Genomic DNA, 21777 nt, shown 5'->3' with positions numbered 1-21777 from the left:
TCGAGTCCACCGAGCAGGACGCGTTCCAGAGCCGGAGCGCGTGTCGCCCGCGCGCCTAAGCGAAGTGTACGCACAGGGCTGCCTACGCGTTCTCGCAGCCGCGTTTGCAGCACCAGGGGCTCCCTTTTCAGAGGTGCTGGGGCGTGCCCACAGCCCTCCACGTGAGCCGAAGCGGCTTGCAGCGCCCCCACTGGGCGGCCGGAAGAGGCGGAGGTAGTGAAGAGGCTGAGCCCCGCCTCCACGCTCCTTCAAGCCCCACCCCCGCCGCTTTCCGTTCCGGGTCACGCCCCCCCTTCGACCACCCCTCCCCCCCCACCCCCGCTCCGGGTCCCTGGGCACGCGCGGGACTTCACGTGCGCACTAGCGGGGCGGGGGGAAATGACGCAAGTCCTGTGCGTCGCTAGGATGGCCGGGGCATGGCGGCGGGCACAGGCTACGTGCGGCTGTGGGGCGCTGCGCGGTGTTGGGCGCTGCGGCGGCCACTGCTGGACGCCGCCGGGGGGCGGGTTCCGACTGCCGCGGGAGTGTGGTTGCCCAGAGGCCGGCGGGCCTGCGACGCCTTGCCTCCCTGGGCTCTGTGGGGCCGAGGCCCTGTGGCCGCGGGCCAGTGGCGGGGACTTTGGGAGGCGAACAGCCGCGGCGGCGGTGGCTCATTCTCCAGCGGCGAGGATGCCTCCGAGGGCGGCGCTGAGGATGGAGCCGCGGGCGCGGGGGGCAGCGCGGGGGGTGGGGAAGGCCCGATCATAACGGCACTGACTCCTATGACGATTCCGGACGTATTCCCGCACCTGCCGCTCATCGCCGTCACCCGCAACCCGGTGTTTCCGCGTTTCATCAAGATTATCGAGGTAATGAGCGCTCCCGCCGTGGCCTCCAGTTTCCCCAACTCTCCAAACGGCAGGTGGGACCGAGGGATCCTTGGGCACCCTCATGTTACACAGCTTTTTCCACGCAAGAAGGTTCTTAAAAGTTGAAGTTCGAGTCCCTGTCTTCTCACTAGTTTTGTGAATTTGAGCCAGATTCCTCCCCCTGTCAGGTCCCTGATGAACCCAATGAGCTTAGGACTGCCCAGTTAGAGTCCTAGTCATAGAAATCTCCGATGCTGGAAAGGACCGGACCAGAATAGTTTTGCGGTCCAGTAACTTGTCTGCGGGTTTTGGTAAATGTTTCATGACACTCTCACTCGGGGCGGTTTGCAGTCTGGTTGCGAGCCCCTTTGGGATTAGGATTCATTCCTTCCTTAAACATTTCTTGACCGCATACCAGGGGCCAGGCACGGTTCTTAGGGCTACAGCAGTGAACAAGAATGATAAAAATCCCTGCCTTTGGAGCTTCCGTCCTAGCGGGATACAAGAGGCGATAAACCAGATTAGTAGGTAAATTTCATGTTGGAAGGCAATGACTACTGTAGGGATGTTAGAGCCAGGAATAGAGTACGGGAGACTTAAGAGGTAGGTGGGGGAAGGATGTTCTCAGAGGGGGGCAGCCATGGTATATTCATTCAGTAGAGTGTTTTTTACCTGTTATGTAGCAGGCATACAAGCCACATGCAGTCCCTGTGCCTAAGGAACTTGTGTTCTGGTGGAAGAGACATGAAGCAACATCATTTCAGACTAAGAGCCAAGGGGATGGGGAGATGGACTTGGGTGATGTAATAGAAAGCAACATGAGCGCAAGCAACTTGAGTTTTTAGAGTAGGAAGGACCCGAATGCCTTCTTTCTTCCCTGACCCTTCCCCCACCCCCACTTTTTTTTTTTTTAAACGATGTGGAAATTAGAGTCCTTGGTGAAAAGTTATCTGTTAACAGAGCAAGGTCGTACAATGAGTCAGCCTCCGCATTCACTCTCCAGCCTCTCCCTCATACTTTAGTCTCGGCTAAACAAATCTCCACCTCCTCTCCCACCTGCTGATGGTGTGTGTTCGAGCTACTCTTCCAAGGGCCTTCCTTGGTTTTGAGTGGTGGTTACTTGTGGGCCCCAGAACCTGTGGGTTCATATCCTGGCTCCACCACCAGTAGCTCCTTCACTTTCAGAAAGCTGTGGCTCTGGGCCTCCATTTTCTCATCTGTGCAATGGTTATTATAATCAAACCTCAATTCTTAGAGCTGGTCAGGGAGGTAAGTCCACCAGTGTCGGGGGTATGGCCCCATACCTTAATCAGAAGCTGCTGCTGCTCTTTCCTGTGTGGCACCCTCCTGACATTTCAGCAGCTTGCCCTTGAGGCCTTTTTTCTGTCCTTGACCCCAGCCGACCTGTGGGGCCAGGAGCGTTCAGCTACAGTCCCCTCAGCCCTGCAAAGTGGCAGATGCCTTTTTTGCTCTTTGTCCAGAGAGAGGATTCCTCCAGGAGATTCTCTCTCCCCACCCAGAGTTAGCTGGGAGGGTTGAATGAATCGTGGGACACTGGCACGTGTTGTTACCTTGTCAGTGACAACAAGAAATCCTGCCAGAGGGAGGAGGCAGGTGCTAAGATGCAGCAGTTATCATCAGAGAGGAATGAGGGAAACTTCCATGGCACTGGGTGAAGGTTTCTGAACCTGTTAGCAAAGCTCTGTTCATTCTTGCTTCTGTGGTTGACACGGCCTGTGGCTAACTTGCCCCTGTAGTTTCTCCTCTTATTAGTGGCCTCTCAGTGTAGATCAATGGCTCTTACTTTGTGATGGGTTGGGGCGCCTGGGGTACTCAGTTGTTAAAGGTCTGCCTTCAGCTCAGGTCATGATCCCAAGATCCTGGGATCGAGCCCCACCAGTGGGCTCCCTGCTTGTGGGAAGCCTGCTTCTCCCTCTCCCCCTCCCCACTGCTTGTTTTCCCTCTTTCGCTGGGTCTCTCTCTGTCAAATAAATAAATAAAATCTTGAAAAAAAAATTGTGGTGGGTCATGTACCCATCCTATGGCCGTCATGGACCTTTTCCCCTGGGAAAAATGCATCTGTAGGGTCAGGAATTCCTGGATCATAAGTTAAGAGCCCCTGCTGAGGGATGAGTTTAGAACACTGGTTCTCAGGCTGTGGTGCGGAGGCCGCAGCATCAGCATCACTTGGGAGCTTGTGTGAAATACAGGTTCTCAGGCTCACCCCAGGCCTCATCTGTCAAGACACTGAGGGCTGGGGCCCAGCCACCTGTCTTACCAAGTCCTTTAGGTAGCTCCGGTGCTGAAGTTTTCGGGCCCTGAAGTGTAATCAGTCTGGGGTGGGAATTGATGCCTGCTGGAAGGAAATCACTTGGCCTTACAGACATCTGTGCTCCTGCCCGTCAGATGTTGCCTAGAAGATGTTAGTCCTCTCCCTGCCGTTGAAATGACATCAAGGTGATGCGCTGTCATCCCGGGGCTTTCGATCCTTGATGAAAAGGGTGTAGATGTGACTGAGAGATACTTCCAACACGAATTGGGGGAAGTTACCAGTCTGTGGGATGGGCCACGGTTGAATCACACACATTTAGTGTTGTCTTTCTGGCGTTGATAAAATCAGAATAGTCTAGATTTTCAGGCCAAGACACTTCACCTCTGAAACAGCTCTTAAAATTGGAAGTTAAATCAGTTTCTTGGTTCTGGCTGTTGGTCTACTTTGAGTTTTCTTTAGAAGGCGGTGGGGCCCACCACGGCCTGCAGCCCTGTCAGCCTGTCCCACCATATTCTCTATGCCTTCGTGTGTGTGTGTGTGTGTGTGTGTGTGTGTGTGTGTGTGTGTGTTTGGTTTGGGACTTACTGGACTCTGTTGGTTAATGTCCTGGGTCAGGTTAGCATAGCCTTGAGAATCATCTTGAAAACGCTAGAGCTGTTGTCAAAATGTCAGCTAGGAAACCTGCCCTGCGTTTCACTTGGGGTCGTTGTCATGCTAGGTTAAAAATAAGAAGTTGGTTGAGCTGCTAAGAAGGAAAGTCCGTCTTGCCCAGCCGTATGCCGGCGTCTTTCTAAAGAGGGATGACAAGTAAGTGTAACTTTTCCTTCACTGCTTCGTTGAAGTTGCCCTGGAGTGTAGTTCACTACAAGTCCTGCTCCGTAGAGTAGCCGGGACCTCTGACCCGGAAGAAATCAAGCAAAACCTTCTGAGCACAAGGCCAAGAGCCGAGCCATCTTTTTAGTCTGGGCTGAAGACTTGGCTCAGCTCTAGGTTTCATGTGGTCAGTTGTTGGGGAGGGGGGAGAGGGGGTGCAGGTGTTAACCTCCAGGACCTTTGGTGGTGACCCCACTTGTGAGGTCGCTTCAGAGCAGAGTTAGGGGGGCAGATAGGGCAGCTCCAGGAACACCCACCTTGACTCCAGGTGGAAATTAGTTCCACTTCTGAGTGAGGAGGTACATTCTGTAGGGGGAGGTGTGGAATGAAATCTCTTCCATCCGGGCCTGTCTTTACAGCCGACTTAGCCCTGGAGCTGCTCACCTGTGTGGGACAGTGGCGGCTGCCAGGGGCCGCCCTTAGCCCGCAGGTGCTCCTTGGGGCTTTGCAGCACCTGTGGGATTGAGGAGGTTGCCCTCGGGTTTCAGTGGAGGCTGGCAGGGGTGTTTCTCTTCTCTTCCTCCTCCCTCTTCGCCCAAGACGCCCCGTTGAGAATCGGGGCCTGTGACCATGCACCTTTGTGTCTCTGTCCCTTAGCAATGAGTCTGATGTGGTCGAGAGCCTGGATGAGGTCTACCACACAGGGACGTTTGTCCAGATCCACGAGATGCAAGACCTTGGGGACAAGCTGCGCATGATCGTCATGGGACATAGAAGGTGAGGGGCCTCGAGAGTCTGGGATGAGGCAGGAGGAGAGGCCCTGAGTGTCCCCAGATTCCTGTATGGGCCATCCTTCTTGCTCAGCCCTCCTGTCTTGTCACTGCCAGGACTAGACCAAAGCTGGAGGTGGCGGAGACAGGTCACTTCTGGGTCCCTCTTCAAAGTGGCTATATGGGTGGCCAGCGGCAGGTTGTATCTTTTATGCACATCATTCACAAGAGCATCACAAATACAAGATAGCAGGTTGCTTCGTGTCCCGTGTAAGGTGTCAGCCGTTCACAGTTGGGTGTGCTTCTCCTCCAAGTGCCCTTGTCCGCGTCAGCCTGTGGATTGTGCTGGATGTCCAGCTTAGCGCCGCGGGTTTTCATTCAGCCAGACACACCGCCTTGTCAACAAGGCAGCACACCCAGGGGAACAGGGTGTGGCAGGCACTGACTCTGTTCCAGGTCCTACTGGTGGTCTTACTTCGTGAAGCCCCTTCTCCGGTCTTCATCTGCTCGTGTTAGAGGCTGTTTTTAGGATAGAGGCTGCCGCTCTGTCTCCTGGGGGGGATTCGTGAGCTGGAGGGAGGAGACGATGCCACAAAATGAGTAAGAGCTTGGTCTGCTGTTAAGTGCTGTCCTGATCTGCAAGGTGCCTCATGGAAGGGGTCCTGCTGGCTCCGGGGGCCAGACCTGCTGTTCCTGTGTGGTTTGCTGGCGTCAGCCAGGCACTGGGTCCATATCCCGCCAGCTCTCAGGCCAGCCCTCTGGGAAAGGTGGCAGTTAGTGACCCTGTGGGACAGGAGGGAGCCGAGAGGGGAGGTGGCAGGTTTGCATTCACATCACTTAACCCCTGGTGTCTGCTGGGTACTTGGGTGTAGATGGAGAAATAGGCCCGGGGCCCACCCCCCACCCCCAAGAGAGGAGGCCGTGAGCATCAAAAGGCTGCCAGCTGATTTTTTTTTTTTTTTTTTTTTTAGATTTTATTTATTTGACAGAGATCACAAGCAGGCAGAGAGGGAGGCAGAGGGGTGTGGGGAGCAGGCTCCCTGCTGAGCAGAGAGCCCGATGTCGGGCTTGATCCCAGGACCCTGGGATCATGACCTGAGCTGAAGGCAGAGGCTTTAACCCACTGAGCCACCTAGGCGCCCCTGCCTGCTGAATTCTGATGGTGGTGGGAGCTTTGGGGGGAAATGAAGATGGGCAGGGTGAGGGGTAAGCGTAGACGGGGGCTGGACCTCACATGGAGTGGACAGGGAGGGCTTCTCTGTGGAGGTGCCCTCGAACTGAGGCCCAAAGAACACAAAGGAGCCGCTGTCTGGTGAGCTCCAGGCTGAGGGAGAGGCAGGTGCAGTCCTAGAGTCCGGCTGTGCTTGGTGGCGCCTGTGGCTTGTGATGGGCCCCAGCGCTCGCTGCTGCTGGCTCACTGTGCAGACTTCAGAGGCGCGTGGGGGACAGCGGGGTGTTGGTGTGGAACGCAGAGTGGCTGGGGCAGCGGGAGGCCAGCGGTGTGCCCGGTGGGGGGTGGGGGGTTGTCGGTCTTGGGGTTCTGAGACAGCAGCTTGGTCTCCAGCCCCGGGGCCTGGCGCACCCCTCTGTTGTCAGCACTGGAAGCCCCAGCAGCTGCACGTCTGCCCCGTTTCTGTCTTCAGGATTCACATCCACAAACAGCTGGAGGTAGAGCCCGAGGAGGCCGAAGCTGAAAACAAGCAGAAGGTCCGCAGGAAGATGAAGCGGAGCAAGAAGGAGGCGGAGGAGGAGCTGAGCAGCGGGTCCCAGAGCGGCGTGCCCCTCACAGAGGTGACGGCGGAAGCTGCCTCAGGGCCCCTGGGCGAGGTGCTCATGGTGGAGGTGGAGAACGTTGTCCACGAGGACTTCCAGGTCACCGAGGAAGTGAAAGTAAGTCATTGCTGCCGCCCACGGGGTCCCCTGAGCAGGGGACGTGCTCCCTGAGGCTCTAGCCCGTTGGGCTGTCAGGCTCTCGTGGAATGCAGAATACGCGCCCCCCGCCCCGCCCCACAAGTCCTAGGAAGAAACCGGCAGCCAGGAGTGAAGGATTGGAACCTGGGTCCGGCCCCAGCCCGTGTCGGCTGCGCAGGAACCCCCGGGCTTCTTTCCATACTGGCTCCTTCTGCTCAAGCCCAGGGCGCTGGGGAGGGGGGGCAGGGCCCACTGCCTGTTACCCGTGGCTTCTAGGCAGGAAAGCAGCAGCCTTCTGGCCGCCTTTACCCCAGATGCAGGCTTGCTTGCCGCCTTCGTAGCCTAGGGAGCCTGCTGTTGTGCTGGTGGGTGCTGTCCTCCCACCTGTTCTGGGGCGGGTAGCAGCAGGGGGCCTGCTTCCAGGGGGTGGGGGTGAAGAAAGGCAGAGGTTACGGAAGGCCCCCCCTGTGCATGTCCTGGCATTGTTGTCTTGCCTGGGGGCGAGTGCACCCTGCGTAGCCGGCCAGCAGCCTCAGTTGGCTCCTGTGGCACCGCGTCGAACAGAGTTCTGGGGGCTTCTGAGCTGAGGGAAGGAGTCCTGCGGTCCGCTGGTGACATCTGCCCCGGGCGCTAGGAGGGCCTTGGCTGCATCTGCCCGGGGCAGCCTCACACCCACGCAGCCATGCTGCCCGGAACTTGCCGCCGACACGGTCTTTGGTTCTGCGCCATCAGCGCCCTGGTGGCTATCAGGCGCTCGATCTGTGGCTGGTACCACCGAGGGACAAAACGTCAGCTTTTATCTTGATTCTAAATTATTTAAACCTGGGTGGCTCCCCCGGCAGCTGGACTGGGCCTCAGAGCTCTTCCTCTGAGGAAACTCGTGTACCGGGGGTGGGGAGAAGACAGCGAAATTCATAGATGCCACAGGGAAAAGAATCAGGGAGACTTGAGGAGGCTTAACGCTCTGGCTCGTCCGTGCAAGCACGATGGGCCTCTAGCTGCCCTCTGCAGGTTCCTTCTGGAAAGTCCCATCGTTTGAGGGACAGACCCGTAGCTAGAAGCTGGGTGCTTGCAGTGAAGGAACGCACGGCGGCTGCTTTCCCGATCCCTCCTGTGCCCTCGCTGGGGTTTGGTGTGCTGGGAGCCACCTTCTAGAAATCACCAGGTTCCAGTGGTCGCGCCACCAACTGTCCGTGGTCCCACCAGGAGCAGGGACACCAGGTGCCCCTGGTGTCCACAGCGTGGTGGTGGGGGGTGGTCCTCCACCTCCTCGGGGAGCCTTAGGCCCAAGGTTCTGGCAGGGGACAGGCTGACAGCCCCGGTGACTCGCAGGGACCTCCCCAGACAGAGAATTTTCAAGCCAGGGTGTGCTGATGTTGAAGACGCGGGTGTTGGTTGTGAGGCATGTGCTTGAAATAAAGGAATAAAGAAACCCGCGTCCCCTTTTTTTCCTCCAGATGGCTCGTTCTAAGGTCAGGGTTCGACAGGGTGTAAGGAGCTAGGCATTGGTGTTTGTTTTTACGGTCTTGATCCCGAGCCCCCATGGCTGGTGGATTCAGGGTACACTCCTGGGCATCTGAGGCCATCCGTGGCCTGGGCCAGGCGGGAGGGGCTCCTTGGGCCAAGGCCCCTGCTGGCCCCAGGGACCGATGGCCGCCTCCCTGTTTGCCAGGCCCTGACCGCCGAGATTGTGAAAACCATCCGGGACATCATTGCCTTGAACCCGCTCTACAGGTTGGTCTCCGGTGCCATTCCCCAGGCCTGGTGTGCAGTTGGCCCTCCCTGAGGCCAGGCGGGGTTCTGCCTGCGTCTTTCTGCAGCTGGGTTGATGGGAGGCTTTCTCAAGAGTGTCGTCCCAAGAGAAAACGGGGTGGCCCTGCGGTGGGAGGGTGGAGGGAGATGCCTTATGCAGTGCACGTTCTTTGCTTCATACGCAGGAGAGCTTGGACTTGCCCGGAAGCCTTTTTATCATCAGCTGAGGTGGAGGGAGGGAATCACGGGGGTCACTCCATGGCTGGAGGGGGCTTGTGTCTGGCATGGGGTTGTGAGTCTCATGGCTCTAGGACGGGAGGCCCCACCGGCCCACACCCGGCTCTCTGTGAGCATCCCAGACCTTGAGCGTCGCTGCCGGGGAAGGGACGCGCGGGCCAGCGCTGTTGCCAGGCCGGCCCCAGCTGCTGCAGCGCGCTCTGTCCCCGCAGAGAGTCTGTGCTGCAGATGATGCAGGCGGGCCAGCGGGTGGTGGACAACCCCATCTACCTGAGCGACATGGGCGCCGCGCTGACCGGAGCCGAGTCCCACGAGCTGCAGGATGTCCTGGAGGAGACCAACGTGAGTGCACGGGCCAGCCTCCCGGCCTGGCTGCTTGTCCGGGCTCGGCTTTGCCATTCCGCCTCGAGCTCCCTGAGGTGGTCAGGCCGCCCCTGCTCCCAGTCTCTGTGGCGACAGCGGCCGTTGGCTCCGGGTGGGGTCTTTTGTTCAACGGGTGGCATATTTGGCTCGCCTCCGGTCTTCTGCTGTTACCAGTGACAGCACTACGAAAGTTCTGGACCACAGCTTGCAGACCTGCTGGCCTTTAACTGTAGGAGTGTTTGCAGAACTGGGTCAGAGGGGGCTTGTCTCCACTTGGGGACATGTGGCTGGGTCAAGCTGCCCTGTGTGCGTCCATCGGGAGGGTCCTGCTCCCCCCGCCCACTCCCCCCCACAGAGATGCCCATTTCTGACCATCACTCGCATCTTCCCTTTCTCGGCAGATTCCCAAGCGGCTGTACAAGGCCCTCTCCCTCCTCAAGAAGGAGTTTGAGCTGAGCAAGCTGCAGCAGCGCCTGGGGCGCGAGGTGAGCCCCGGGGAGGGCGGAAGGTGGGCCTCACTCTCGTCCGGGGCGGCGAAGCTCTCTGAGAACCCAGGGCTGGTCTTGGCACTGAGCCTGGGGTCTGCAGCCCCCAGGATGCCCTCCGTCATGGTGGAGCTGCTCTCACGTCCATGTCCTGGGAAGATGCTGGGCACTGGGAACCAGTCTGGGAAGGGGTGAAGCTGCTTCCCCGAGGCTCCGCTGTTTGTGGCCTGCCTTCCTGATTGTGGCCCAGTCCAGGGGCCTCGTGGGTGGTCGGTTGCTTACCGCTCGTGTCACTTCTCAGAACTGACTTGCTTTTTCCACTTTGTTTTATTTTTGAGAAAACTTTCAAGTCACATCTTTACGTGGAAAACTTTTAACACTGGGTTATTAGCTCAAGGCAACTTCTTTAATTTTTAATTTTTTTAAAAGACTTTTTTATTTGAGAGCGAGAGCACACGCTGGGGGAGGGATAGTGGGCGAGGGAGAGGGAGAAGCAGGCCCCCTGCTTGGGCCCAGCTCGGGGCTCTATTCCAGGACCCTGAGATGATGACCCAAAGCGAAGGCAGATGCTTAACTGACAGCCACCCTTTGTGAGGCTCAGACTCATAACCCCGAAATCAGAGTCACATGTTCTACCAGCTGAGCCCGCATGGTGCCCCGGCACAAGGCAGTCCTTAACGCACCTCTGGTGGGAGACAGGAGTGGGGCTCGTAGGCGGGGCCTGGTGCTCGGCGGCCTCCGAGCCATCACCTGTCGCCCTGTCCGTCCGGAGGAGCTCTGCGCCCGTGGCGGCTGCACCAGTATCAGGCCGGCTTCACCTGGTCATGGTCAGGACGGAGATTCGAATCCGCTCCTCACCTGGAACTTGGCGTCTTTATTTCCAGCTTGGGGAGACCGGGTTCACAGGGGAGGGAGCCGGAGACGGGCTTCCTGTGTCTGGAGGAAGCTGCGCCCCTGGCCCGTGGGGTGTGTCCGTCCCCGCCCCCGCCCCCCCACCGTGCTGCTCTATGCTTGGGCCCAGGTGGAGGAGAAGATCAAGCAGACGCACCGGAAGTACCTCCTGCAGGAGCAGTTGAAGATCATCAAGAAGGAGCTGGGGCTGGAGAAGGAGGACAAGGACGCCATCGAGGAGAAGTTCCGCGAGCGGCTCAAGGAGCTCGTGGTCCCCAAGCACGTCATGGACGTGGTGGACGAGGAGCTGAGCAAGCTGGCCCTGCTGGACAACCACTCCTCCGAGTTCAAGTGAGCCTCCCAGGGTGGCCCGGCCGCAGGGCGTCCACCCTCGAGGGAGGCCCCCCTCTTGCACCTCAGGCTCAGAGAAGCTGGTGACTGGCAGGGGCCGGGAAGCCGGGAGGGAGGGTGGGTGCCTTGGCCACTCTCCGGTCACGCTGGGCGCCCGAGAAGCACTTGGCGTGTGGCGGTCCGCTCTCGGCGCCCCCGAGCAGACGCACTTCCCTTTGTCACTCGTTTCCCCGCTGGGCAGAGGCGGCTCAGAGAAGTGGAGTCAGTGAGCAGGGCCTCTGTGCTGGTGGGTGGGGATGGGGCTTTGAACCCAGGGGTGTCTGGCTTTAAGCAGTGCTTCCAGCCAGGGCCCCTCCCTTTGCCTCTGTCCCCTCCTCTGTGTGGCCTTGAGAGCCTGGAAGTCCATGCGTCTTCCTGGGGGCTCAGCCTTGCCCTGTGGGTGTGCAGCTCCCAACCTGGGGTCGCTCTCGCGGCAGCGCTGACTGGCCACCAGCTGGGCCTCTGCCACGCGTGCCCTGGGAGAGGTCATCTCCCATTTTTACCCCTGCCGCCTCTGGAGCGGGATTCCTAGCAGTCCCTGCGCTGCCAGTGTCCAGGCCCCTTTCCTGGGAGCCGTGTGGTTCCCACAGCGAGGCCTTTGCCGATTACCGGCTCCTCCAGCTGACGTGCCCGGGGCGCAGTTGGAGTGGCAGGGGCAGCGGGCGCTGGCACCATGGACTGGCAATGGCAGCACCGGGCAGTGGGCTGGGCTCCACTCACCGGGTCTGGTCTGTCCCCCGGCAGCGTCACTCGTAACTACCTGGACTGGCTGACGTCCATCCCGTGGGGCAAGTACAGTGATGAGAATCTGGACTTGGCCCGGGCCCAGGCAGTGCTGGAGGAGGACCACTACGGGATGGAGGACGTCAAGAAGCGCATCCTGGTGAGGACTCCTGTGCCCTGCCCTTGGGTCCCAGGCCTGCCCCCATCTCCATCCCACCCCGTCCCTGTGAAGCCCCCTGCGCCCCTCTCCTAGGTCCCAGGCCTTCCCCCACCCCACCCTGCCTGCACCCCTCCTGCATGTCCTTGGGCACGGGCTACTCGAAGCCTCCCCTGGGCGCCACGGTCCCACCTCCCCGGCTCTTGTTCTGAGCACGCAGGGCGGGCACTGAGCAGCAGGGCGTGTCGTCATCTGGATTCAGGACCCAGGATTCCCCCATGGTGGGGTGGGGTCCCAGAGGAGTGGTTTGGGGGTTTCTGGTCTAGGGTCCAGGAGGGCCTTGGTCGAGGCAGGGCTGGCGGGGTTGGCAGAGGCTGAGGAAGGAGAAGGTGGAGGGCTGCAGGGGGAAGGACTGGCATTGGAGCAGCTCAGAAGGTGGCAAGGGCACCCTGGGCTGAGCACACTGCTCTAGGGGCCTCGGATTCCTGAGGAGAGGGACAAGAGTCGTGCCTAAGACAACAGGTGATGGGCCCGGCTCAGGGCCAGTAATTTGTGGCTGGAGCGGCAAGAGGGTCAATACAGGTCCAGGATGTGGGAGGAAGGGGTTGCTACCAGCTCAGCCTGGCGCCCTGATCACCCAGTCGGTCACTGCAGTCACCTCGGCCCCTCTGGGACATGCCTTGTCCCTTCCACAGCCCCCCGAGGTCTGAAAGGCAACGTGATAGTGGCGAAGGTCACAGCAGGCAGGGCTCCTGAGTGAGGGCGGCGCAGGTCTCATGGGAGCCGGCCTCTGCCCATAGGAGTTCATCGCCGTCAGCCAGCTCCGAGGCTCCACGCAGGGCAAGATCCTCTGCTTCTACGGTCCGCCTGGCGTGGGCAAGACCAGCATCGCCCGCTCCATTGCCCGTGCCCTGAACCGCGAGTACTTCCGCTTCAGCGTCGGGGGCATGACGGACGTGGCCGAGATCAAAGGGCATAGGTAGGCCTGGCCTGGCTCCATTCCTGTGTGTGCGAGGGGGTGTCAGCGGCGAGCAGTGGCCTCTGCTCATGCCGGACTAAGTCCCGATGAGCCCGGGCACCTGCTGCCTGCAGGCCCAGCAGAGTCCGGCCGCTCAAACGTCAGCTCAAAACCTTGACCTCTCGACCAGCAGGAGGGCGGACCCCCGGGAGCATTTGTTTACTAGGTTCTTGGCAGATGGTCCCCGCCAGTTCCAGCTCCCATCCTGCCCGGTTCAGCTCCCCCAGCGCTGCGGCCAGAGTTCCGGGGCAAGGCGCTCTCCCCACTGAGGACGGGGCCGCGTGCCAGTGAGACCTCAGCGCCTCTCCTGGTTCTTTGCTCCCTCACCGGGTCTAGGAGGGGCTGGTCCCCTGGGTCCAGGGTCTGAAGACGGCCGGGCTGTGTGCGCACGCCCTCCCGTTGCAGCGGTCATGGCGTGCTCTGGGGCTCGCATCGGCTTGTTCTCTCTCTCTGCACCCACTCTGCTCTAGCCACATGGGCTTTCAGCACCCCAGGCCTGGCCCTGCTCTGCCCCAGGACCTTTGCACAGGCTGTTCCTGCTACTCAGAAAACGCCTTTTCAAATACCCGCGCACCTTGCCGCTGCACGTTTTGTGCTTAGGACCTCTCCCTGAGGCATTTCTTATTCCCGCTTTAATGCCCCTGAGACGGCATTCCAGGTCCCCTGTCCCATCTTACTTTTGTAGCATGTATAAAGTTCCTCACACCTCTGAGTTCCTCCTCCATCTCTCGTGCCATCTGTCTGCCCTGCTGGGCCTTATCTCTCAAGCACAAGACTCGTGTCTGCCTTATTCTGTGAGCGCGAGACCCCCGCAGCTGAGGTGGTCAAGAAGCACCCCGGCAGGCACCGGGCAGGTGCGGGCCTTGGGCCCAGGGACCCCGAGGCCTAGGAGGCCGTGCTGTGCCTGTGAGGACCTGGGTAGGGAGAGCATTTCTGCTGCCAGCATCTGGCTGCTTCTGACCTCTTTTGTTCTGGTACATCGGGCAACGGGCGCTGGGTTTCACCGTCCGGACGGGAGGTGCTGGCTTCGGGCACAGGTTTGAGTGAGACCTGGTTTGGCATCTGTACCCGGCCCAGGACGGAGCTGGGGTGAGATGGCGACATGGCCATTGCTGGAGAGCCACAGGCCGTCGGGGAGGCCATCAGCCGGTGCCACACGCATCACCTCCCCGTTGCCACCTCTGGGCAGCCCTCCGTGGAGGCCGAGTGCTACACCGAGAATCTGTGCACTCTGGGAGCCGGTGGGGGGGAGCCGACCGCTCCAGCTGTGCTCTGCCCCCCAGGCGGACGTATGTGGGTGCTATGCCAGGGAAGGTCATCCAGTGCCTGAAGAAGACCAAGACGGAGAACCCCCTGATCCTGATAGACGAGGTGTGCACGGGCGGGGGCTGGGCGGGAGGCTGCGTGTGCGGCGGGGCTCGGCTGACACGGCAGCACGGCCTCTGTTCCTAGCACCCTTCCCCGAGGTCAGACGTCCCTGAGGCCTTCCTGGGCCAGAGCTCCAGGCAGTCCTGACCAGGCGGAGTCTCCGAGATCAGACCCATGTTCCCCGCCATTTCGGTTGTCCCCTAGGCCCTGGGGGGGCCGCACAGCTACTGGGCCACTTCACAATAAGCTGTCCTTGTCCTCGGACGACCCATGGCAGCCCTCCTGCTCCAGGCTCACCCAGGGCTGGGCCCTGGTGCTGGTGAAATGGGGTCCCACCCTCTCCCTCCCGCCAGGAGTGGGGACCAGTGCCCAGAGCACCCACCTTGCACTGCCCCTTCAGGTGGACAAGATAGGCCGGGGCTACCAGGGGGACCCGTCGTCAGCCCTGCTTGAGCTGCTGGACCCCGAGCAGAACGCCAACTTCCTGGATCACTACTTGGATGTGCCTGTGGACCTGTCCAAGGTGTGTGTCCTGCCGGGGAGCCGGGCCCAGTGGGGAGAGGCAGGGGGGCTGGTCCTCCGGAACCTTCCTCCTGGCCTCCCCAGGTGCTGTTCATCTGCACAGCCAACGTCACCGAGACCATCCCCGAGCCGCTGAGGGACCGGATGGAGATGATCAACGTGTCTGGCTACGTGGCACAGGAGAAGCTCGCCATCGCAGAGGTGAGGGTGGGACCCTCGCCCCAGCTCTGGACAGAAGGGGGTGCCCATTGCAGCCGGGGGTCGGGGCATATTTGAGGCCAAGTGCCAGGCCCCTAACCAGAGCTGCAGGGGACAGTCCATAGTGGTCCTGCTCGGAGTAGGGATGGCCAGGGTCTGTTCACTGGCGTAGCGTGAGTATGGCCAAGAGCAGAGGCGCGGCCAGCTGTGAGCTGTGTAGCCGCGCACGTGTGACCCCTGCCCGGGCCTGGCGTCAGACCCCCGGGCTGTTCCTGCTTGGGGGCCAGTTGCGCATTGCAGGGCCGGCTGGCCTCCAACCGACTGTTCCTCGGGGTTCCCGCACCTCGTGTTTGGGTTTGGCGGTTTTTGCTGTAACAGCTCCCGGAGCTCGGGGCGACAGTCTGCTTCCTCACCAGTTTGATACAGAGGATACAGCCAGGGAACAGCCGTGACCATGCATCAAGCCCAGCAGGGCCACGGGCTTCTGTGTCCCTGGGTGCGCCCCCCCTTCCAGTGCCGCCCAGTGGGCCCGCCTTCTCCTAGCTCCGAGGCCCAGGCTATTCAGGGAGGCTTCCGACCCCGCGCATTGTCCAGTAAATCATGATCCGCTGGTGCCGGACTGGCCCTCTAGCCTCTCCTCTCCCTGGGGGTCAGGGCCGAGGCTGACCAGTACCCACCAACCGCCCCCACCCCGGCCCTCAGACCCCCACTCCAGGGGCCGCCTCACTGGCGCAGGCCCCGGTAAGGCGGCAAGGGGCCCTGGGAGGCACCAGCAGCCGCCCTGCTCCCCCCGCTCTCCTGACGACCCACGTTGTACAGTTCTCCTACCCCACTCTCCGGGCCCCAGAACAGAGAGACCGCCGTGAAGGTGACGTTGGAGGAACACAGTCTTCTGGGCGGGCCATCAGCAGGGCTATCCGCGCACTGGGGGGGCTGTGTCCTGGGCCCTGCTGGGCCCCTCCCTCGTTGGTGCCGCTCTCTGTCCCGCCACACAGCTGTCCCAGGGCCGGCACCCCTGCCGCCCGTCTTCCCACCGGCCCTGGGCCTTCGAGTTCTGTGGCTGCGGAATGCTTGTCCGAGGCCCAGGCTCAGCCGAAATTCAGGTCTCTGTGTGTTTCCTAGACCTTAGTGGTCTCCCTGGCCGGGGGCTGGCTTCCTACCCAGAAGAATGTTAGCCGGAGCAGAGCCAGGTTTCTCCCCAGAGCCAAAGGAAGGGGTTTCTGACTTGTGGTTTTCTTGCTGGAAGGGGGTGGAGCACATTTTTTCCTGAGCCCATTTCAGGCCTCAGGTGCTGCGCCCCAGCTCTCGGGGACTGCTAGTGGCCTCCTGTCCCCTGCTCTGGGAGGGGAGCCAGAGGAGCTCTTGGCTGAGGTAGTTACAGGGGTCCTGGGGCCTCCCCTGCCGGCAAGGAGGGGGGCAGGCTTGGGGACGTGGACAGGGAACTTCTTTTAAAACTTTAAAGGGACAAGAAGAAGAACACAGACTTACAGAGGCTTCGGGGCCAACCCATGTCAGTTGACAAACGTACTGACGTGTAGGGTTGTGTCCCCCATGTTTCCATTGCCTTCTACCCCAGAGTTGGTGCTCAGGCCTGTCTGTCCCATGACTGCTGTATGGCAGGAGTCAGGCTGGGCTGTGAGTGACCTTGTAGCCTCTTGACCTCCCCATTCCTGTCTGTTCAGGGTGGCCACCCCGAGTGTGAGTAGGGCGAGCCCAGGGATCCAGGAGACCTTCCTGGAGGGGTGACCTCTTAAGTGCCATTTGGAGGGAGGGCAGGAATGGAACCTGGACAGAGGACGGCCCAGGAGCAGAGCCCTGGGAGCTTTTGGAGGTGGCAGGCTGGGCCTCTGGGCTCCCAGGAGGGCCTGGCGCCTGCCATGCACTCTACCCAGACTCCCTGCCTCCCTTCCTCCCCGCCCTGCTGGCTCCTTACCCTCAGGTCTCCACTTTGGTGCTCCCTCTTGGGGCAGCCTTCCCCGAGCTTCCCGGAGTGCCCCACCCCCCGACCCCAGGGATGAGAGCTTGTGCAGACAGATGCTGGGCCACCTCCATCACCTCTAGCCAGCCAAGGGTTGTGGGAAGGTTTCGGGGGTGAGTGGGGGCGGGGGCACGCAGGAGAGGCACCCGTTCCTGGTCCTGAGGCCCCGAGGGTCCTGATGGCGGCGTGTTCCTCCTGCCAGCGGTACCTGGTGCCTCAGGCGCGCGCCCTGTGTGGCCTGGATGAGAGCAAGGCCAAGCTGTCGGCGGACGTGCTGACCCTGCTCATCAAGCAGTACTGCCGGGAGAGCGGCGTGCGCAACCTGCAGAAGCAGGTGGAGAAGGTGAGCTGGGCGGCCGGGGGACGTGGTCTGCAGGCTGTGCGGGCGCGTGGGGGCTGACTCAGAGAACCGTCCTGCCGGACCCCACTCCCAGGAGGTCCCCAGAGGAGGCCTGTCCGCAGAGACGGAGAGGAGACGGGGAGGAGCTGCTGGGGGCTGGGGCAGTGGGTGGAGGGGTCTACTTCATGCAGATGGACCCTCCATTTGGGAGATGGAAAGAGATTCACATCTGGAGACACGTGAAGGTACTCGATGCCGTGAAGCTGTAAACGTGGAAGTGGTCGAACTGGTCACTTTATGTATTTTATCCTGCTGTTAAGAATTAAAGAGCGGAGCGACGGGCACACACTCACGCTGCTGCCTCGCCTGCTCCAGGTGTTGCGCAAGTCCGCCTACAAGATCGTCAGCGGCGAGGCCGACCAGGTGGAGGTGACACCCGAGAACCTGCAGGACTTCGTGGGGAAGCCCGTGTTCACCGTGGAGCGCATGTACGATGTGACGCCGCCCGGCGTGGTCATGGGGCTGGCCTGGACCGCCATGGGTGAGCGGCAGAGTCCTCGGAGGCCCCTCGACAGGGAGTCCGGGGGCGGGGCTGATCGGGGAGGGGAAAGATGGACCCCGAGGCGGCAGGAGCGCCCCACAAGCCTCATTTGTGTTGGGAGTCCCTCTGGCCTGGGGGCAGGGCTGCCACCCACCTTACGCGGGTGACGTCACTCCACCCCAGGCCAACGGGGGTGGTGCCATGGGACGAGTTTGCAGAACAGGCGGGCTCTTGACTGCTGCACTGCCTGCACATCTGCATGACCTCTAAAGGAACTGGGCTTCGGCGCTGGGAGGCTGCGCCCCAGGGGCAGCCCTGCAATGTTGAGAGGCAGGCAGGCATCAAGTCAGGGAGAGGGGGCAGAGGGAACACTTGGGGTGTCCCCTAGGCACCCCGCTGTGAAGGTTGGGGGAGGGGTCCTAGGATTCCCAGCCTGTGCCTGCTGGTTCCCAGGAGGCTCGACGCTGTTTGTTGAGACGTCCCCTCGGCGGCCCCGCGATAAGGATGGTAAGGGGGACAAGGATGGAAGCCTGGAGGTGACAGGCCAGCTGGGGGACGTGATGAAGGAGAGCGCTCGCATCGCCTACACCTTCGCCAGGGCCTTCCTGATGCAGCACGAGCCCAGCAATGATTACCTGGTGACCTCCCACATCCACCTGCACGTGCCCGAGGTGAGGACCCGCCTGGCAGCCCGGTCCCTGGTCCCCTTCCCCGGGCTGTGCCCACCTCTCATCCAGCCTGCCCACACCCCCACCCGCATCTTCCCACCAGGGTGCGACCCCCAAGGATGGCCCGAGCGCCGGCTGCACCATCGTCACGGCCCTGCTCTCTCTAGCCATGGACCGGCCCGTGCGGCCAAATCTGGCCATGACAGGCGAGGTGTCCCTCACTGGCAAGATCCTGCCAGTGGGTGGCATCAAGGAGAAGACCATCGCGGTGAGTCTCACCCCCTCCGCCCCGGGGTGGATCTAGACTAGAGGGTCCCCAGGAGGCACTGTGTCCTTGCAGAGCTGGTGTAGGCCTCAAGCAGGCAGGGAGAGTACCGGCCCCTTACAGACTAGGGTTTGGGTCCGTGTTGAGCAGAGTGTCCAGCTGTTCCGCTCTGCAGTGGTCTTTGTCTCTCCAAGATTTCCCATCTTGGCTGCTTTCAACCTAGCAGGGCTTTCTGCTTCCTCAGCCAAGCACCAAGGATGGCAGAGGCAGAAAAAGCACAAGAGTCTGGCCTGGGAGTGCGAGGCCTGGCCTTGGCCAGTTAGTCCTGTGCGTCTCCCTCAGTGCTGGGACTCCTGTACCTGTGTCCAACCCGAGATCCCGAACTCCTGAAACCTGGACCCCCCCATCCGTCCCTTGACCTGCCCACTAGGCAGAGATCACATCTGGGGACTTCAGAGGCTCTATACACCGTGCTTTCCCCTCTTGTGAAGTGGAAGAGGAAATAAGCCCACATTCGCTGTGTCCCTGGATGGTGCCTGGTGGCCAGTGGGAACCATTGTCCCCCAGGGGGTAGTCCGGCAGCAGCAGGGTGAAATGGGGGCTGGTGGCTGGACACAGACCAGCATCCAGAGCTCACAGGTGCTCACTCGGGCTGCGCAGTAAGGCTGTGGCTTGCTGTAACGCAGTTGGTGTTCAGATCCTGTTTACTTGTAGCTGCCAAAATGCTTAACTGGCTCCGGTTACAGTCATCGGTTAAAACCGGGGCTTCTGTGGGAGCAGGCCGCTGGAACGGAGGCCAGGGATGGCGCTGGGCTTCCGATTCCTCAGCTGCGAAGCCGGTGTGAAGGGGCGGCCCACGGGGCACAGCCCTGTCCCACAGCCCTTGCATTCGCCCTCCGGTCCTCCCTCCCAGGCAAAGCGAGCTGGGGTGACCTGCATCGTCCTGCCGGCCGAGAACAAGAAGGACTTCTACGACCTGGCTGCCTTCATCACGGAGGGCCTGGAGGTGCACTTCGTGGAGCACTACCGAGAGATCTTCACCATCGCCTTCCCTGAGGAGCAGCCAGAGGCCCGGGCCGTGGAACGGTGACGGCACCCGGCTCGGACAGGCCCGTTTGGGCCAAGCAGGCACTGGACCAGGAGCTCTGGGCCGCTGAGCCCTCCGGAGGCCCTGCAGAGGCCCGAGGCGAAGGGCATAGCGACGGCTTAATCACGGCGCCCCGCGCGGATGATGAACTATTTAATTATGATTAAAACGCCTTCCCAGGACTGCTCGCCTGCTTGTTCTGTGCCCTGGCGCCTGCCCCTCCCCAGTGCGCCGCGCGAGGACTCCCCCGCCTTCCTCACACCAGCACGACACCACCCCGAGTTCCAAAAAAAACGCTTTATTACACACACCAGCGGGGGGCTCAGTCCTTCTTGGCCGCCGCTTTCCTCATGGCGGCGAGGACGTTGCTCAGCTCCTCTCGCTTCCTCTTGGCGCGGATGTGCGTCCCCACCTGCCGGGCAGGGAGCGCGCTCAGTCGGGGAGTCGGGGACCCGGGACCCCGAGCCCCGGCCCGGCGACCCCGCACCTACCCTTTTCTTGATGAACTTGAGGGCGCGCTTGTCCTTGGACACTTTGAGCAGCTCCATGGCCCGCCGCTCGTAGGGGGCGAAGCCGCACACCTCCCGGATCATGTCCCGCACGAACTTGGTGTGCTTGGTGAGGCGCTGCGGGGCGGGGGGCGCTCAGAGCCGGGGCCGCCCGCGGTCCGCGGTCCTCGGTCCCGTGCGCCCGGCCTCGCCCCTGCGTCCGGGCGCGCCCCGCTGGCCGCTCCCCGCGTAGGCTATTCCCAGGGGTGTCCGCCCTCGGCCGGGGCCGAGCCCTGCACCCCCCGCCGCTCTCCCCATCGCCGGGGCCGTGCCTTCTGCCAACGCGGCCCCCGACGGCGCGCGCCCGCACTCACCCCGCGGCGGCGGCTGTGCCTTGGCTTGCTCACGTTCTTGGTCACTTTGTGGCCCTTGTTGAGGCCCACGGCCATAGGGTAGCGCAGAGCCATGGCTGCGGACGGAAGCGGAGAGGGACGTGGGGCTGAGTCCGGGCTCGGCCCCCGCCGCCCGGAACCTCGCGTCCCGACTCCCCGGGGCTCGCTCGCGGCGCCCAGCCGTAGCCCGGAGCCGCGCCGGCGCCCCGGAGCCCGGATGGCAGCAGATACCAGTCGCCCGGCGCCCCACTAACCTGCAGCTCCTCAATGGCTCCCGCGGCGGAAGGGATGTCGCCTCGCGGAACTCTGGGATTTCTAGCTTCCGCGGGTCGAGCGGGCCAGAGCGGCAGAAACCCCGCGGGCTCCCCCTGGCGGCTGGAGGCCCTGCGGTTCTCTTCCCCGCCGCCCGCGCGCGCCCCCCCCCATGCGCATGCGCAAACCGTCTCCCTGTGCACGCGCGCTCAGTACCAAAATTAGCCTTAGCCGGAGTTGCTGTGGCTTCGTTTGCGGATGGCTTGAGTGTTCGAGTCCTACTTCTGCAGCTTGCTGGCTGAAATTCCACCTACGCTGGGGGCTTGCGGACTCGGCGCCAGGGACTTCAGCTCCTGTACTTGGATTTCCTCATGTATAGAATGAAAATAGTAAGGGCCGCCCGGGTGGCTCAGTCGGTTAAGCATCTTCTTTCGGCTCAGGTCTTGCTCCCAGAGTCCTGGGATGGAGGCCCGCATGGGGCTCCCTGCTCATAGGAGCCTGCTTCTCCCTCTCCCTGGTCGTGCTCTCTCTTAAATAAATAAACATCTTTTTTTTAAAAAGTCTTTATTAGAATGAGGACAATAATAGCACTTATTCCGAACTGTTTGAATAAGATATAATGATACGTGACACAAAATAAAACTTCCATAAATAGGTATTGGCTTCATTCTATAGGACACCAAACTCTTATGTTAGAACTGAAGAGGGCGATTTGGTATAGAACCCCCTGACGGCGTTTGATATAAGTTTAGGTCGTTGTAGGGACAGGAGGTGTGGTAGAAAAGAAACAAACAGAAACCACTTTTTTTTTTTTTATGATTTTATTTATTTGACAGAGATCACAAGTAGGCAGAGAGGCAGGCGGGAAGGGGAGTGGAGGCAGGCTCCCCTCTGAGCAGAGAGCCTGATTGCGGGCTGATCCCAGGACCCCAAGATCATGACGGGAGCCTAAGGCAGAGGCTCAACCCACTGAGCCACCCAGGCACCCTTATCTTTTAATCCTACTCATCCCCCAAATGATGGTCCCCATTTGGGGCTAGTCTGGGGT

General features: G+C 61.1%; 2 protein-coding genes across 2 annotated transcripts; one reads left to right on the top strand and one right to left on the bottom strand.

The window, feature by feature from the left end:
- The first annotated feature begins 405 nt into the window (after positions 1–405).
- On the top strand, positions 406–19618 carry LONP1 (lon peptidase 1, mitochondrial). The gene is given in 20 exon segments (XM_032883708.1): positions 406–492; positions 494–580; positions 582–848; positions 3839–3927; positions 4591–4710; positions 6347–6593; positions 8287–8348; positions 8816–8945; positions 9368–9451; positions 10473–10693; positions 11477–11615; positions 12413–12591; positions 13914–14001; positions 14399–14521; positions 14605–14721; positions 16899–17039; positions 17412–17577; positions 18031–18248; positions 18349–18513; positions 19424–19618. Coding segments are annotated over 20 exon segments (2907 nt in total). The 3' UTR covers positions 19601–19618.
- Positions 19619–19886: 268 nt separating this feature from the next.
- Positions 19887–20832, bottom strand: RPL36 (ribosomal protein L36). The gene is made up of 4 exons (XM_032883710.1): positions 20732–20832; positions 20460–20554; positions 20089–20223; positions 19887–20009 (listed from the first exon to the last, which is right to left on the bottom strand). The coding sequence occupies exons 2-4, from the start codon at positions 20550–20552 to the stop codon at positions 19920–19922; spliced, it is 318 nt and encodes a 105-aa protein (XP_032739601.1). The 5' UTR covers positions 20553–20554; positions 20732–20832; the 3' UTR covers positions 19887–19919.
- Between the last annotated feature and the right edge of the window lie 945 nt (positions 20833–21777).

The sequence above is a fragment of the Lontra canadensis genome, unplaced genomic scaffold (assembly GCF_010015895.1).
Source record: "Lontra canadensis isolate GAN:19392208 unplaced genomic scaffold, GSC_riverotter_1.0 scaffold88, whole genome shotgun sequence".
NCBI lineage: Eukaryota > Metazoa > Chordata > Mammalia > Carnivora > Mustelidae > Lontra > Lontra canadensis.
Note: the sequence above shows the minus strand (reverse complement) of the source record. Positions and strands in the feature narration are given on the sequence as shown.